The sequence below is a fragment of the Ambystoma mexicanum genome, chromosome 8, assembly GCF_040938575.1.
Source record: "Ambystoma mexicanum isolate Mex_15411 chromosome 8, UKY_AmexF1_1, whole genome shotgun sequence".
NCBI classification, from domain to species: Eukaryota; Metazoa; Chordata; class Amphibia; order Caudata; family Ambystomatidae; genus Ambystoma; species Ambystoma mexicanum.
The window spans coordinates 152,437,981-152,454,826 of NC_090929.1; the positions used below are offsets into that span (position 1 = coordinate 152,437,981).

Below are 16,846 nucleotides of genomic sequence, written 5' to 3' on the forward strand. Positions count from 1 at the left end.
ATGAAGCGGGGTTTTCCCGAGTCAAGTGAGGGCAAGGAGCGATAGGCGCAACGCCCTAGCAACCTTAGGTGCCTGTGCCCTCCTCGGGATGAAAGTTGAGTTTCTGTTAACTGTTAAGGGGTTGTTGGGGAGTTTGGGGGGGAAATTGGGTGAGGGGTACTCCGGAAGAGAGACGAGATCACAACTAGCGGGAAAGTCAGCAGCACCAATAGACTGAATAAGATGGGGAAGTTTAGATTCCTTTCACTAAACGTGAGGGGGCTGAATTCAACGGTGAAAAGGAAAAAGGTGGAGGCTCTGCTAAGGAGGGAGAAGGCGGATGTTCTGTTACTCCATGAGACACATATAAAAGCCCAGGATAGACAGAAGGTAACCCTCAGAGGGTACACGGTCTGGGCACAGGCGAACGCCGGGGAAAAGAGAGCGGGAGTGATGATAGCAGTTAAAAAGGGTCTGGCGACAACTCCCTTAGACTCAAGTATATAGGGAAGGGAGGTACACATTTGCAAATGTCACACTCGGGGGCTTCGGCTAACCCTAGCATCAATTTAGGCACCAAATACAGGGCAAGACGGCTTCCTCCGAGACACCCTGGAGAAACTAGAGGGGTTTGCGAAAGGGGAGGTAATTTTGGGAGGTGACCTAAACATGGTCTGGCAACCTAGAGTGGATAGGAGCGCAGGAGGCTCTCAAGGTAGAGGGCTCCATCAAAACAGCTCAAATAGAAAATGGAGCAGTTGGCACTGCGAGACGCTTGGAGGGAACTGAAGGGTCAGGCTAGCGGGTTTACATACTACTCGCATGTGCACAACACAATGTCGAGAATAGATTACTTCTGGGTATCGGTGGGACTGATCGGGAAGATACAGGGTCTGGAAACGGGCTCCATCGCATTGTCAGACCATGCCCCGCTGTGGTTGGACATTCAGACTCCCAAAAGGGAAAGAGGCCTCTGGAGGTGGAGACTGCCGCCGGACATTCTCACGGACCAGGTGTTGGGACAAGCAATAGGAGACAAAATCAAAGAATTCTTTGAAACAAATGACATTGGAGAAGTACCTCTTGGGACCGTTAGGGAAGCTTTCAAGGCAGTGATCAGGGGGCACTTTATAGCGTTCAAGGCCACCAAGGATAAGCAGAAGCATGACTGGGAACAAACGCTGGAAAAGAAAATAACAGACATCCAGGAGGAGCTGGGGGACCACCCCACCAGAAGCCTCAAAAAAGCACTGAAACATGCACAGGGTCAACTGGATATGCTTTGTAACAAAAAGGCTGAAAGATCCCTCCTATATCTAAAACAAAAATACTACATCAAGGCTAACAAGGCAGATAAATACCTTGCAAGACAACTCAGAGAAAAACAAAATTCAATGACTATAGTGAACATCAAAGATGCAAATGGAAAAATACAAACGTGCACTAAGGACATGTGGGAGGCCTTCAAGGATTTCTATAAAGAACTCTACACGTCAGAGCACCCAGATGTTGAGAAACAAGACAGATTCTTACAATCGCTCCCATTCCCGAAAATATTCGAGGAGGACAAATCAGTGCTGGAATCACGGATAACAGAAGAAGAAGTCCAGAGGGCAATAGCAGATCTTCCAAACTCTAAGGCACCAGGCCTAGATGGCTTCACGGCCCCCTTCTATAAAAAATATGCAGACATCATCACTCCAGTCCTGACCAGGCTACTGAACACATTTAAGGACACTGGAAATGTTACCCCCTCCATGAACGAGGCAAAGATCCTAGTGTTCCATAAACCAGGTAAAGACCCCACCCTCCCGGGCTCATACCGCCCCATTGCCCTGATGAATTTGGACACAAAGATTTACACCAAGGTTCTGGCTGCTAGACTGTCTCCCCTCCTCCCGACCCTAATAGACACAGACCAATCAGGCTTCATACCTGGCAGGCAAACACATGACAATTTAAGAAGAATAATACACCTGCTAGCAAAAACAGGCATTACCCATACATCGGCAATACTACTGTCCCTAGATGCCGAGAAGGCATTCGACCGGGTAGAGTGGTCCATTCTTTTTAAGACACTGTACCACATTGGATTCGGAGAACAATTTATAAATATGGTCAAAGCCAATTACAAATCCCCATCCATTAGAATTGCAATTAACGGGGAGGTCACAGACAGGGTGCAGATCTCAAGAGGAACTAAGCAGGGTTGCCCCCTCTCCCCCCTCTTATACGGCATATTCTTGGAACCTCTCCTTATCAAATTGAGGGAATCGGCTGGGGTAAGGGGGATAGAGATGGCGGGCAGACAACACAAAGTCATAGCATACGCAGATGACATGCTCCTGGCCCTAGAGGACCCGGCTAGTTCCCTACCACAAACCCTAAAAGAACTTGAGGTCTTCGGAGAGATTTCAGGATTAAAAATAAACCAGAAGAAATCCGAGATACTCATTCTAGCGGGGGACAAGAGGACACTGATAGAAGAGGCGGGTTCCCTGGGACTAAAAATAACAGAGGAGGGTATCAAGTACCTTGGGGTGACACTCACACACAAGGTGGATGGGCTTTTTGCGAGAAACTACCCACAGCTGCTGGCTAAAGTGAAGAAAGATCTAGATAGGTGGAATCCGCTAAGGGTCTCCTGGTGGGGCAGAATACAGTCCGTGAAAATGAACATACTCCCCCGGGTGTTATATTATTTCCATGCCCTCCCAATACCGGTCCCAAACTCCTTCTTTAAAGCTCTGTCAAAGGCTATCTCGGCCTACGTGTGGAACAGGAAACCCCCACGGGTGGCCAGAGCCATCCTTACAGCCCCAACCAAGGCAGGCAGAATGGCACTTCCACACTTCAGGAGATATTATCAAGCAGCACAAATTTGGGTCCTGAAAGAGTGGCTGGGGGATGGTCAAAGATCAACCTGGGTGACACAAGATAGGGCGGTTGCCAGGACCCCCCTGGAGGACCTACTTTGGAAGCAAAAACAGCATAGGCATCCGAACCTACGCATAAGCGAGGTCATGAAAACCACCTTAGAAGCCTGGGATGAACAAACCAAGAGGGGAATAATGACCATCACGCCCATAAACCGAAATCCACAATTCCCTCTGTGTCTCGATCTGGGGGCATTTGAAAAATGGGAAGCCGCAGGATGCAGGAAAATAGGGGAAATTATCCAAAACAAAGAAATAAGATCATTTATGGACTGCAAAAAAATGTGGCACCTCACAGAAGCGGATAGAAACAAATATGAACAAATCAAACACTGGGTTACCACACCAGAGATCTTTCAGTGTGCCTCCAGGGACCCAACACTTTTTGAAAAATTCCTAATCACCAATCCAGGAGACAAGAAATTGGTGTCCACACTATACCAATATATCAACACACAAGATGAAGAAATCAAATGGACATACATGAAAAGATGGCAAAGCACGCTGGGGGAAGAGATTTCCAGACAGCAATGGACAGAGGTGTGGGAGGGAATCCCAAAACTCACCTGGGCAGTGCAAACCAGAGAAATGTGGCTTAAAATAATTACTCAATGGCATTACACTCCAGAGAGGCTCAAAACAATGTACCCAGCAACGTCAGATCGCTGTTGGAGGGGATGCCGGTCATCCGGTTCAAGGAGCCACATTTGGTGGGACTGGAAAAAACAAGATCCGCCACTAGTATTCACCTGGTTGCAGAAGGTGTGGTCGCAAATGACGATGGAAAAGATTACGCACAACCTGCAGGACCAAAAGAACTCCTTCATGAAGGAATTGGGGGGGGGGGTCTTAGAATACCTGAAGTCGGACTATATGGAACAATGGTGCCCACACAATATTAAAATTTCGGACTTATATAGCACGTAAACTTTCTTGATGTGGATCGGAATGTGGAGAGACTCTTCCGGGGGGAAGGGGGCGGGTGGGAAGGTACTTATGTTGGTTAAATGTGTTGTTTGGCATACGATATGAAATTAATAAAAATATGCTTTAAAAAAAAAAAAAGCTGCACAACTCACCTTAAAGTGTGGTTAGGATACAGCATATCCTTATAACATTTCTCTTATTACTTTGTGGTTGCAAATGCAATGTGTCCAGGATGGGCTAGTGGCAGTGGATTTTTTTAAAAACATTTTAGTCCTGCACCTTTGCATTTGACCACATAATGCCATAAACAGTACCATATAATATTGGGTGTATCAGCAATGGGAAAATAACAAACATGAGAGAGGCGGATCGCTGAGACTCATGGTATCGTACCACAGAAAAGGGTACCTTGTGAAATGGCCTGTATCACAAATGTTGATGACAAGTACTGAACTGCACCTACTAGAAAAGGTTAGAGTAATGCATAGTAGACTGTTCTTACTTTAAAAAAAAAAAAAAGGAAATACAAAGGGCACCAAGTGGCTGTGCATGTCAGAGATGCCGTTACCTTGGTCCTTTTGCCCCCTTACGATAAGGGACTAAAAATGAGTCTTGAGATCTACAACTAATGAGATGATAGATGTGATGGACTACAGGAGATACCTACCGAAAAAAAACATGAGTTCATAAAACCTTACTTACATTGATAACTATAAGTTAATATGGTAGTGAAATCAGCAGTGCTGGTACTACAGGGCACCATTTCTATAATGTTTTTTAAATAACCATTATTGTACAGCACTTAAACATTGGAATATGTATGATAAAGTGGTTCCCGACTTAAACTCACCTGTTTTAGTAGATACCTTATGTTCTTGCATTTGTATAGTGCCTCCTGCCATAGCTCATGGCGTCGAAGCGCTTTTGCCCGTCAGAGGTGCAAAGAAGGAGTAGGATAGAACATTTCAGTAGTGGTAGGGAGGAGCAAAGTCGGGTAGATATTTGGGATGAAGGCGAGGGATAAGCTAAGGTGCTCAGGAAGGCATGAGAAGGAACAGGAAGAGCTATGTGTACAATTGGACCAAATTTATGGTGGGACTCAACTGTATTCTATGGGCGCAGCGCCGAAAGGAGAGATCTGAAGAAGAGGTGTTTGCTGCGCAAGGGGTATGTCTTGAATTTACTCACTGAATCGTGAGCTGGGGCATGTTGAAGGCACGCCCAAGAAAACACAAGCAGCAAAGACCTTCAACTTACTTCCCTACGCCCCAAACATCACTTAATAAGGGTTGTATGACATGAATCGGAATTAGACAATTTTCGCATGTTGCCTTACATTTATATTCTTATGTGCGGGGCGTTGGCAAAAGTGCCTTATAAATCAATAAAATACAAAAATTGTACCAGAGATGGTTTAGTTTGTGGCACTATCCGTACAATGTGTTGACTGCTATCTTTCAGGTGTGCAGGTGACTACGTGCATCCCACAGTTACCCCAGATTCGTAGAATGGAAGAAATGAGATACATGTGAAGCAGGAAAAGGCACAATTCCAGCACCTCACATTTTGAATTCAGGCAGTCTTTATTTGCCTTTGATTCTCCCCTAAAGTAAACCATCTGCCACACACCTGAAAGAAGCAGCACAGTTTGTCTGCATTAGTTTACTTTAGGGAAACAGTTATGTATATCCTCACCTTTTAGTTTTTGCCAGTTTATTCTCCAGGCTGTGACAACTTTCCTCAAGCTGTTTCCGTTGTTTGCTCAGAGCTACCACACCGTCTTGCAGGGTGTGCATTTGAGCCATAAGTATCTCAATTTCCTTGTGGTCCTTCTCCAGAAGCTGTCGTTGCCACTCCACTTCTCCACGCTGCCGCTGGGTGTCTCGCTGTAGGTTTTCCAATTCCAGTTTCTCCTAAACAACAAAGTCAATTCAGACACCTCCAATTAAAAGGAAGCCTATGTTATTAGTGAAAAATCGATTTTAGTATGATGGTTGAAATGTCTACAAATGTTGGAATAGAATTTCATTGCTTAAAATGCAAGGCTATTCAATAAGGGGACAAAACACTGGGTGCCTTGAATTATCAGCAGGAAGTCTCATACTAGGCCTTACATTTAGTTACAGTTCTGAGCTGCGTTTGATTTTACAATGCAGCATTATATTTTTACTCTGTCATTATGCTGCAAAATGTCAGGTTTTATCATTGACAATGTGAATATGGATTATCAGACCAGTACCAGCATCCTATTTTCTTAAATACTATTTTGGAAATGAACTGCTTTGTTAATGTATCACTGGATGAAAAACGATAGGTACACCTGTATGAAATAGTTTTCACTGCAAAATAAAAAAAAATTAAATTAGGGACACTAAACAAATACAATTAAATGTTTGTGTCATAAATTTGCTTTTAACTACTCCCAAAAGCTTGAACAACATGGTTTGCCATTTTCATCCCTAGTCATCCTGTTCCGCTTCTTTGATAATTTTGTGACCTTTGAAAACACAACTAAAAACCAGAGCATTGACCAAGATCACAACATCAACATGTAAGCAGCAGGAATTGTAATGAGAGCATCCTTTCTTGCTCCTATGACAAATACAGCTATAAACCTACATGCAACATTTGTTAGCTAGAGTTAATATTACTCCAATATCCCTATGCTTGAATGCTGCAATGCCAACTGAATTGCCAGCAAAACACCCACAATGCTGCTGGCTTATTTGTCATTGAACCAAAGGAAAGAGTGGTCCATGGTTCTCTGGCTTCCTGTAAAAGCTAAATTAATTGTATGACTCATATCAAAGTGCTTGGAGCCTTGGCACTTTGTTACCTCAGATACAACATGAGAAAACGAGACTCACAGGCTTCATCCTGCTATTGCATTTTCCATGACTCATTCTAGTCAAATCCGAGATAGTATCCCGGAGTTAGCAATTTACTTAACTCCTAAGGTCAGCACTTAACACCTTTGTGTATATTACAGAAAACCATATTTTATTCATTTGTATATCAAGGTTCTTGTATTTGCCAAGAAAAACATTACTTTTTTCGCAATAAAAAACACATATAACATGATTCAAATGACTAATTCACATTTCACAAGATTCTCACTTTCATTCTGGGGTAGTATATATCATGGCAACAGTGTGCCATAGAGTTCTGGATTCTCTTATGTACATGCTTTTAGAAGTTCATGTTTGTAATTGGACTTCTTACACAGAGTGACATACGCAGGGGTTCAAAGGAAAGGAAAGAGAATAATCACATACATAGTTTTTTACAAACTCAAAAAACAAACAGGCTTGTTCTTATATCAACATCTACACTGATGTCGCTGCTCGTTTTCTAAAAAGGAGCCTATGCTTTATTTGTTATGGAACCTTTTCTTCTACTACCCCTTTGTTGTCTCCATTCTTTGGATGTGGTCTATCGCAGACGAAGAGGCCGAAACGCAGTGCGTGGACACAACATCTGTATATACATCCATTATAAATTGAATAGAGGTGACGGGAAGTGTGCACCCATCAGAGACAACAAAGGGGTAGTAGAAGAAAAGGTTCCATAACAAAGGATAGGCTCCTTTTTAGAAAACGTGCAGCAACATCAGTGTAGATGTTGATATAAGAACAAGCCTGTTTTGTTTTTGATTTGGTTTGAATCCCAGCAGGGCCAAACTCAGCCCATCATCCTTCCGAGGTCGATAAATGAGCACCACACACCATGGGTAATAATAAGCAGCGCTTAGATACCTGAAGGTTCGTAATGCTATATAAATGCTAAATTATTATTATTAAAATTATTATTATTATTGTACTTTCTCGGATTTGACTACAATGAGTCATGGAAAATGCAGGAGCAGGAGGAAGCCTGTGTGTCTTATTTTCTCATAGTAGATGTACCCTTTAAATCACAGGCCCCTCGGAAATAAAAAATCTATGGGTATGACCTATTAGATACACTCAGATACAACATGGATTATACATTACCTGCCAAAATGTCCATCACTACCTAAAGGTGCATTGGCAGGGGGACCAACATTTTTTCCATACAACACACCCACACTCTACCACAGCTTCTATGCATATCTGATTCCCTCTCACGCCCAGACCCTTTCAGGAAAGCCTCCAAAACATTACTGGCTGATGGATAGGACCAACCTCGGGCTAGATACCATTTTGGCAAGAGCACATGTATTTATTTGTTGAAGTGGCTTGTAGGGTAACGGAAGAGCTCCCTCACCTCCAGAACAGCCACTTGTGTCCTTTCTAGTTCATTAACCTTCTGATCATGTTGGAGCTTCAGACCTTGTAGTTCATTGTTTTCGAGCTGTAACATTTCCAGGACATGTTTGAGCTCTAATTAAGGAAGAAAAGAATTGTCATTTGGAAAAACAAAGCACACACATTCATGAAAGATCAGGCTTTATATATATTTTAACAGGTCTGCTGTATGGCGAGAACATATTTACCTAAAACGCTACACAGAGTTATACCATTCAAAGACCAATAGGATTCATAAATCTATTCCAAGAGTGATATCTGCAGACTACAAAGGTACATATAACATCAGATTAAATCCCTGAATCCCTGAATGCAGTTCAGTTTCTCTGTACAAGACATTGCTTACCTGAACAAATGGCGTTCCAGCATGAACATCTTCCCTAGATTTTTATAACTTCAAAACCTTTTCACGCAGAGTAGAGGGACATAGAACACTTATTTTAATGCACTTTTCAAGACCAATTCTTGCCAAAAGCCCAAAATATATGCAGGGTTTGAAATTGAGAAGTTGGGAGCTATTTAGCTCCTACTTGTAGCTTAGAAGAGCTTTGTTTGTAGATTGAGACCAACAGCTACCAGGAGCTACTTGTGGCTCTGTAGGCCAACTGATGCATAACAAACACACCTATGTGAATTTAACTTTGTGCGTTTGGGACAATATCTAACCATTAGGTTAAAGTGCAAGGGTAATACATGGACAAAATTATACATTTGCATCTTATGTGGAAGTTATATTTGCGGCACGCTATGTACTAGGCACCTCGTACTCCAGTGGTAGTTCCTGGTCCCTGGCTAATGATGGATACCTAGGAGCTGCTTTTAGCTACCGCTTATCCAATCTTATTTTCAAACCTAAGTTTGAATATAATCAACTGAAATGTAAATGTAATGCTCCTTTTTAGAGGGCGTAAGAGCACTCATCTGAATGAGGGGACCCAGAAAGCTGTGCACCAACATATGCACATTCATTGTATACCTTTGTATTTATAGATTGCTACCAGGCACAGTGCACCTCTTGCCCAAAGGTGCTTGTGGGTGCTACATACGAAAATGGGAAGGATACTGTGATGGGTCAGAAGGACGCAGACTCTTTAAGGACATTTTTCAAAAATGTTTATTAAACGATAAGGTGTCTCCCTAAGGCTTTGGGGTATTTCCCCACCTAATAAAGTGCTTGTTAGTCGTTTTTTCCAATGTCCGATTCAGTTCGGCGCAGCTGACCTCCGCGTTGCTGTTCCTCGCGTTGTTCCAAGCAGGCGAGGCTCTTGACCTTGAAGCAAGCACTAAGTCAATAACAGTTGGACGAATTTTGCAGTGGGGAAGCACGTGTGTCTTGGTTTGCTAGATGGTTAGTGAAGGAATTGAACTTAGCAGAAAACTTTGCCTCTGAAGTGGAACTAGAAAATTTGTATTTACTCGCTGAATGCTAGTGAGAAGACAGTGGGAAACCACGAGAAATGAACTTTTTTGCAAAGCAGCAAACAGAGTTTTCAAAAAGGACGTTTAAAGCATTGATAAAGCCTTTGAATAAGTCTACTAATCCTGAAGAAGACAAAGTCTACTAATCCTGAAGAAGACGTTGACCAATGGTTATGAAAAATCTGGCCAATTGATGTCAAGTTGAAACTATACAAAAGGAAATCCAATGATGAGAGGAATACTACTAGAATAATCTTGGATACTTGTAGTTGATGCCTAATGGTGGACTGTCAAAGTAGGAATATTACTACTGCAAAAGTTATTTAGAATGTCTTTATACAAACCAGATTTGGTTGCGAAAATGAATGGTTGAATTGTGTATTAGAGATGTATGTATAGGAGAAATGTTTACACAAAAATTTGTTATTTGCACAAAAAACCTTTGTTTACAAAAAATAGATGTCTGTTGGAAATGAATTGCTGTCTTAGAACTGTTTAGAAATGATGTATTTTATGAAATTTTAACAGAATAAAATGATATATTTTTAATAAGAACACACTCTCTGGCCCTCAGCATGCGCTTTCTGAAACACATTTATTGAGTTTTTCAGCACATAGGGCATCCTATTTGTTAGGTATATATTGAATTTACCCCAGATGCCCATGTAGGGGTCCCCACCTTTGTTTTTGCACTTTCCAAAGACTAACACTATCTTACCCTATCACTATTCCAAACAAATTAACAGTGGCAGATGAAGGACTCCCTTCTCCTGGTCTGTGCTTCCAGCACTTGTTTTCTCAATATGTGCCTTTTCAATAGTTCTTGGTAACTATCAGTTCATTCAATTCTTTCCTCACGTTACTATATGTATTCTTCACTTTAGATGTGATTTTACTTGGTTCAGATTGAGTTAATATAAAGACTGCTTTGGTCTTCAACTCTTCAGACTTTCATTCTTAGGTCCTACTCTTCTGCTTGGGACACAGGTTTTATCTTTCTTTCTTTCCAGGACAAAGAGTTATTCACTTTATTATTCTCACCTTAGAGTATATGTGTGTCTTTAATTCAAAACCTTTAAGTTCATTAAGGTTGACGTTAAGCTTTTCTCACTCTCCTTGACCTCCCTTTTCGGGATCGTTATAATTACTTTTCTTGTATCGCATTTCTATTCGCCTCCCCTTCAGGGATAGATATTGTTCCCTTTCTCAGACTGTCACAGTTCACATTCAACAGATTTATCTTCAGGTATTTTTCATTACTACTGAGGCGAGTTATTCACGTGGTATAATACTAGTCTGTGATTTTCCTGTGCCTCTCCTGTCCCCCGTTGTTAGACTGGATTTCTACACTATGGCCAGGTGGATAGATGGGTAAGAGGCACACCTAGTTAGTGAAAAGGGACAACTCTCTGAGTTGTAGCCAAACCAATCAAGGTAGCATGGAGAGTGGTCAAGGCTAAGTCTCAGGAAGGGGTGAGTCTGGTAAAGGGTCCACAATGAGTCCACAAGGTAAGCAATCAAGGATCACACTTAGACAAGTAGTTATACAAATACTATATTTATTAATGGGTAAGCAAACATAAAAATGACTATAAGCAAGTAATAATATCACGCAACACTTATAATAAAATACATATATATAGCACCTGTAACCATTGCAATAAAACCACAATAGCCCTACCCCACAATACTGAAAGGAAAGGTAACGGTTAGATTTGCAATGGCAGTCCACAAGAATACAACCCTAACTTTAGAAGTCCAACCCTAAATTGACTGGTGCCTTGTACCCTAAAAGTTCAAAGTCTCCAGCAGTTTATGAGCCAGGGAAACGTTAGGAGGAGGGTCTTGTGGATGGGAAAAAGATTACAAAAGTCTGGTGAGGATGTATTCTAGTAAATAAAACTGTCCCCAGCTTTCAGAGGCTTGACAACATGGCTGAACTAATGCACAAAATTGTGGATCATGAGAGGAATATACGAGTGTGCCTCTTCCAGTGCAGCAGAAATGCATGGACCACCACTGCCACTGTATAAAGGGGAGAGGGGGAGGATGGTTCCACCAACTTGTCTCTTACAAATTCTGAGGCTGAGGTTATGTGGGAGCTGAAGTAAGAGAAGGCCAAAAAAGAGCAGAAGGAGCATGTGTACATCATGGCCAGGGTAGAATTTGATAGGATGGAAAAACAAAAGGTGAGGGATTACCAGCTGGAGCTTGCCCGGCTGCAGGCACCAACAGGCAACTCCAGGGGATCTGGTAACTGTTGTCAGTCCTCTTCTCATCCTAAATTCCCCAAAAATATCCTCTCTGTGCATGATAAGCATATCATGGATTGGCTGGTAACCTTTGAGTATTCTTGTGAGGTACAAGAAGTGGGTGATGCTGATAAGATTGCAGGCTGATCAGCAGGCTACCCCATTCTGGCTGCAATGCTATTATGGAAATGTCAAAAGCAGCCAGAAATGTCTTTTCAAAATTGAAGCAAGCTCTGATCTTAACGTTCGGGAAGTCTCCTGCCCAATACTTGAGGAGATTCAGAGAATCTAAAAAATGATAAGTTACTTATCATAGTGACTAACATACTCTTAGTCCTTAGTCCCCTTTCCTCCATACTGCATGGGGCGTCCCTTCCAAGGGACGGGAGACGGAACCATTTTCACCAGAAAAAAAACTTCCCCTTTAAATTTAGAGGCGCACAGGGGTGCGGCCCTGGGAGCATGCGCTGCCCTGACTCCGCCCCCCGGTGCCACAACTCAGTCCCCATAGACGCATCGACAATAGATTAATATTGCCTAATGACACCTATTTTATTAGGGGGGACGATGGTGGGATATATGGAGGAAAGGGGACTAAGAGTACGTTAGTCACTATGGTGAGTAACTTATAATTACTCTTACATCCTGTCCCCTTTCCTCCATACTGCATGGGCAATTACAACTGAATGTAGCCCCAGGGTGGAGAGGAGACCCTCCTCAAGCAAACAGGTTTCTGAGAACCGCCTGTCCGAAAGCCGCATGTGATCTAGCACCGGTATCCAAACAGTAATGCTTGCAGAAAGCCAAATGGGTGGCCCAGGTGGTAGCCCGCTTAGGACCTGCCAGGGAACATGCCGCTAGAAGGCGATGGCAGTTGCCTTGTCTCCGACCGCATGGGCATGCATGTTGGCTGGCAGTGGCTTATGCTGTCCCTCGTAAGCTTCTTTGATGGCTGAGACCATCCACCGGGCTATGGAGGCCCTGGATGCCTGATACCCTGGTCTTGAACCTCCAAAGGTGATAAATAGGGCGAATGACTTGCGGAAGCCCTTAGTCCTGGTCAAGTAGAATTCCCGTGCACGCCTGACATCCAGACAGTGCAGGACTCTCTGAGCTACGTGCTTAGGATCAGCAAAGAACGTAGGCAACACTATCGACGTTCTGATGGAACGCAGACTGCACCTTAGGCAGGAATGCTGGGTGTGTCCAGAGGACTACCTTGTCCCTGTGAAAAGTAGTTTATGGCTCTAAGGCGACCAGCGCCTGGATTTCACTGATCCTGCGAGCCGAGATGAGGCAGACTAATAAGGCCGTCTTAATGGTGACAAGCCTGATGTCCGTGGACGCAATAGGCTCGAATGGTTTGTGCGCCAGGGCACCCAGGACTATGTAGAAGTCCCACACCGGGTGCTGCCTCTTGATGGGCAGATAGAGCCTGGCCAGACCCAATAGGTGTTTCTTGACAATCGGGTTGGAAGAGGAAAAGCTCTCCTCTTCTGAGTTTCTGTAAGCCCCGATGGCTGCCAGATAGGTGCGGTAAGTGTCCACCTGCACGCCTGAACGGGCAAGATGTGCCGAAAAGGAGAGCACGTCGCCCAGGGAACATGCCCAATGACAGAACCTGGTCCATTTGCTGGGCCCTGGTGGCTTTGCTCCTGGCACCCTGTATGATCAATAGATTTGCCTGGGAGAGGCTGAGATGTCCTAACGTGACCTTTTCAGGAACCACGCTGTGAGAGCTAGTTTCTCTGGTGTGGGGTGGATGACCCACATCAGCCCCCCTGTTGCGCAAGATGATGTGCTGGGCCCGTCGGAAGGCACATGGGAGGCCTCCCTGGGAGGCTGAGGAGCTCCAAAAACCATGGTCCGGCTGGCCAACATGGAGCTATTAGGATGATGCTGAGGTGGCGAGACTCCTTGATCTTGCATATCTCTGTCATACACTTCGGGAAGAATCCTTCCTCACTTATAGCTTTGCATGCCCCTTATGGAGATAGGGACGCCCAGACACATAGGGACGCCCAGACACCTAGCATAGCCCAAATGCCCTCTACACAATCGCCTACTCATTATGCCCTGTTACCTATGGTGCGTAGGAAACATCAGCCTCCGTGGTCTAGTGTCAGCCACAGGAAGCGGCTTAGTTAGTTTCCTCGTTTTCGCTGGCAGCTGCCATGGAGGATACGAACGGGCTGGGGCAGCCAATCGCGCCCGCTTGCTGGTTTCGCGTCTGCATCCCAATCACGTGTCACGAAACCAAATCACGTGATCGGATGTCGACGGACATAAAAGCCGGGCGATTCAAACGCTCCTCGCTTCACAGCTGTTTTCTACACGCGTTTGCGTTACGGATATTCTTGTTCAAGACCTCGGCTCATGACACTCGGACTGGCTTTCTTGCTCCTCGAACTTTTCCTTGGATTTACTCGAACTTTGATACTTGAACTTTGGCTAAACGGAAACGGACTGGTTTTGGATTTTCCCTTTCTGATTTGTTAAACCTGGATCTTGATCTTCGGAGCTTTTGTTGCTTTCTGCTTTTGGATTCCTTGAACTACGTTTTGTCACAGTATAACGAAAGACTCTAGTCTCTCAGGCGATTCCTCCAGAGTCGGTGTTCCCTCATCTGGCTTTCAGGATCGCTGGCGTTCCCTCGCACCACAGCTCTGAACACCACAGCCCTTGATTTTGAGTTTAGGTAAGCCTTATTCTAGTACTTATCACTGACTCAAGGTATTGTTATTGCTTGTGTTAACCTTGCCTTCCTTCCAACAGCTTTGGGTTTCTCGACGCTGCGGATCCTGTGAAACACCATCCACCTGTGATTCCAAGGCTCGCACAGAGTTCATTCTACCTCTCTGTGGGGAACTTGTGAACGGAGGTCTACACTCTCTTCACTACGTGGCAAGTCACAACAATCACCCTGTGAATCAGCGGAGTGGGTGGAAAGGCGTATGCTGTCATTTCTTCCCACCTGCTCTGAAAGGCATTGCCCAGGGAGTCCGGGCCCTGACCCTGCCAGGAGGCGAACCGTTGGCACTTGCTGTTGCTCCGGGAGGCAAAGAGGTCCACCTGAGGGTGACACCATTTGCGAAAGATCTCCTATAGCACTAGGTCGTTCAACTGTCACTCGTAGTTGTCCGCTCACAGTCTGCTGAGCATGACTGCCTCCAGGTTGTATTCCCCCAGCAGGTGGACCGCCGTGAGGTAGATGTTGTTCTCCAGGTCACATTCCCAGAAGCTGACTGCCAGCCTGTACAGTGGGGCGTGGGGGGATCTGGTACCTCCCTCCTTGTTGACACAGAACATGCTGGTAGAGTTGTCTGTCTGAATGAGGACGATCTTGCCCTCGATAACCAGAAGGAAGGCCCGAGCACCAGCCAGATGACTTTCAATTCCAGCCAATTGATGTGTTACTCCTGCTCCTGTCGGGACCAGGTGCCACGGACGCAGTGGTGGTCCAGAGTAGCCCCCACCCCTCGAGAGAGGAGTCTGTGGTGATGGTGACCTGTGGTGTAGGTTGCCGGAAAGGCTGACCATCCGCAGGCTGCAGTCCCTGGATCACCATGTGAGGTCTGGGTGAAGCGACTGAGGAACGTTGATCATCTCTGACTGATGGCCCCGTTCTTGGTTCCAAGACGCTGCAAAGTGCCCCTGTATCCTCCTCATCCTGAGTCTCGTGTGGGGGACGACCATGAGGACTGCTGCTATGAGACCCAGTAGGTGCTGGTACTACCAGGCCATGGTCACTTCTCTGCTGATGAAGTGCGCCATGGCAGTGATTTTGTCCTCTGAGGGAATGACTCTCGGAGCACGTGTCCCAAATGGGGCCCAAGAAGTTCAGTCTCTGCGTGGGCTGCAGCTGCAACTTCTTGAGGTTGAAAGAAAACCCCAGCTTGTGCAGTGTGTTCATGAGAGCGTGGGATGTGTGGTGCACAGCTTCCGGAGATGTAGCCCTGACGAGCCAGTTGTCGAGGTACGGGTAGATATGGTGGCCTTGAGACCTGAGGAGGGCGCCACCGTGTTCATCAGCCTGGTAAAAACCCTGGGGGCCGAGTTAAGGCCGAAAGGAAGCACCTTGTATTGGAAATGGTATCCCATGAACCTGAATCGTAGAAAGGAACAATGAGGCTGCCAGATCGGGACGTGTAGGTACGCGTCCTTCAGTTCCAGGGAGCACTTCCAGTCTCCCCCGCACAGTGTCTCCGCTATCAAAGCTGGCGTAACCATCTTGAATTTTTGTAGAGGTAGGGAGAGGTTGAGGGTGGAAAGGTCCAGCACATCTCCTCTATTGGAAGCTGCCTAACCCTCCATACGTATGCCCCTTCTCAGAACGCTGCTGTGACTGGATGTACGGTTTGGGCGTGGTCTTTGTAAGGATGAATAAAGACTTGGCCGTTTGTGAGCTGTTTTTCTTTTTGTCCAACTCCTCGTCCGTGGTGGAGTGGAAGCGGTCACCCCCTTCGAACGGAAGATCTAGTATACGTTCCTTGACATCCGGGTTGAATTTTGTAGCACGGAGACAGGCCGTTCTTCTCATGTCAGTGGCAATACAGATGGCACGGCCCGAGGTGTCAATATAGGCCACAGAGGACTCCATGAGGTCCTGTGCCACAATCTTGGCCTCTGCCAATCCAGCCTTGAATCGTGATTGGCTCTGCGCCGGAAGCTCTGGGAGGAAATCCGCAATTTCCCGCCATATCCTCTGGTTAACGGCTGCCAGCATGGCATCTGCGTTGGCTTGACGCAGGTGCAAGGACAAGTTGGAATACAGCTTCTTCCCATACGCCTCCAAGATCTTCTCCTCCTTACCTAGCAGCGCCCCAGAGGAGGCAGCTGAGGACAACTGAGGTTTGGAGTACAATGATGCTGCAGCGATCACCGAGGAGTGTGGCTGAGGATGGGCCGATAGCAAAAGTGTATCCCCCTCCATCTGCCTGTACTTGGCGTCCAGGCATTTATTTACCGGCTGGGCTGAGTGGGCTTGAGCCAACCCTTCTTGACCAAGGCAACTACATCCTTCTGCATCAGGATCCTTGTTCTGGCC

At 45.3% G+C, this 16,846-nt stretch overlaps 1 protein-coding gene across 4 annotated transcripts in view; it reads right to left on the reverse strand.

Moving 5' to 3' along the window:
* CNTRL (centriolin) overlaps positions 1-16,846 on the reverse strand; it is a 1,220,196-nt gene that overhangs the window by 322,618 nt on the left and 880,732 nt on the right. For all 4 annotated transcript variants that reach the window (XM_069609523.1, XM_069609522.1, XM_069609524.1 and 1 more), the window contains 2 exons: positions 8,088-8,203; positions 5,538-5,755 (listed from right to left, as the gene is read on the reverse strand). In XM_069609523.1, coding sequence (XP_069465624.1) covers positions 5,538-5,755; positions 8,088-8,203 — 334 coding nt within the window. The remainder of the gene's footprint in view (positions 1-5,537; positions 5,756-8,087; positions 8,204-16,846) is intronic.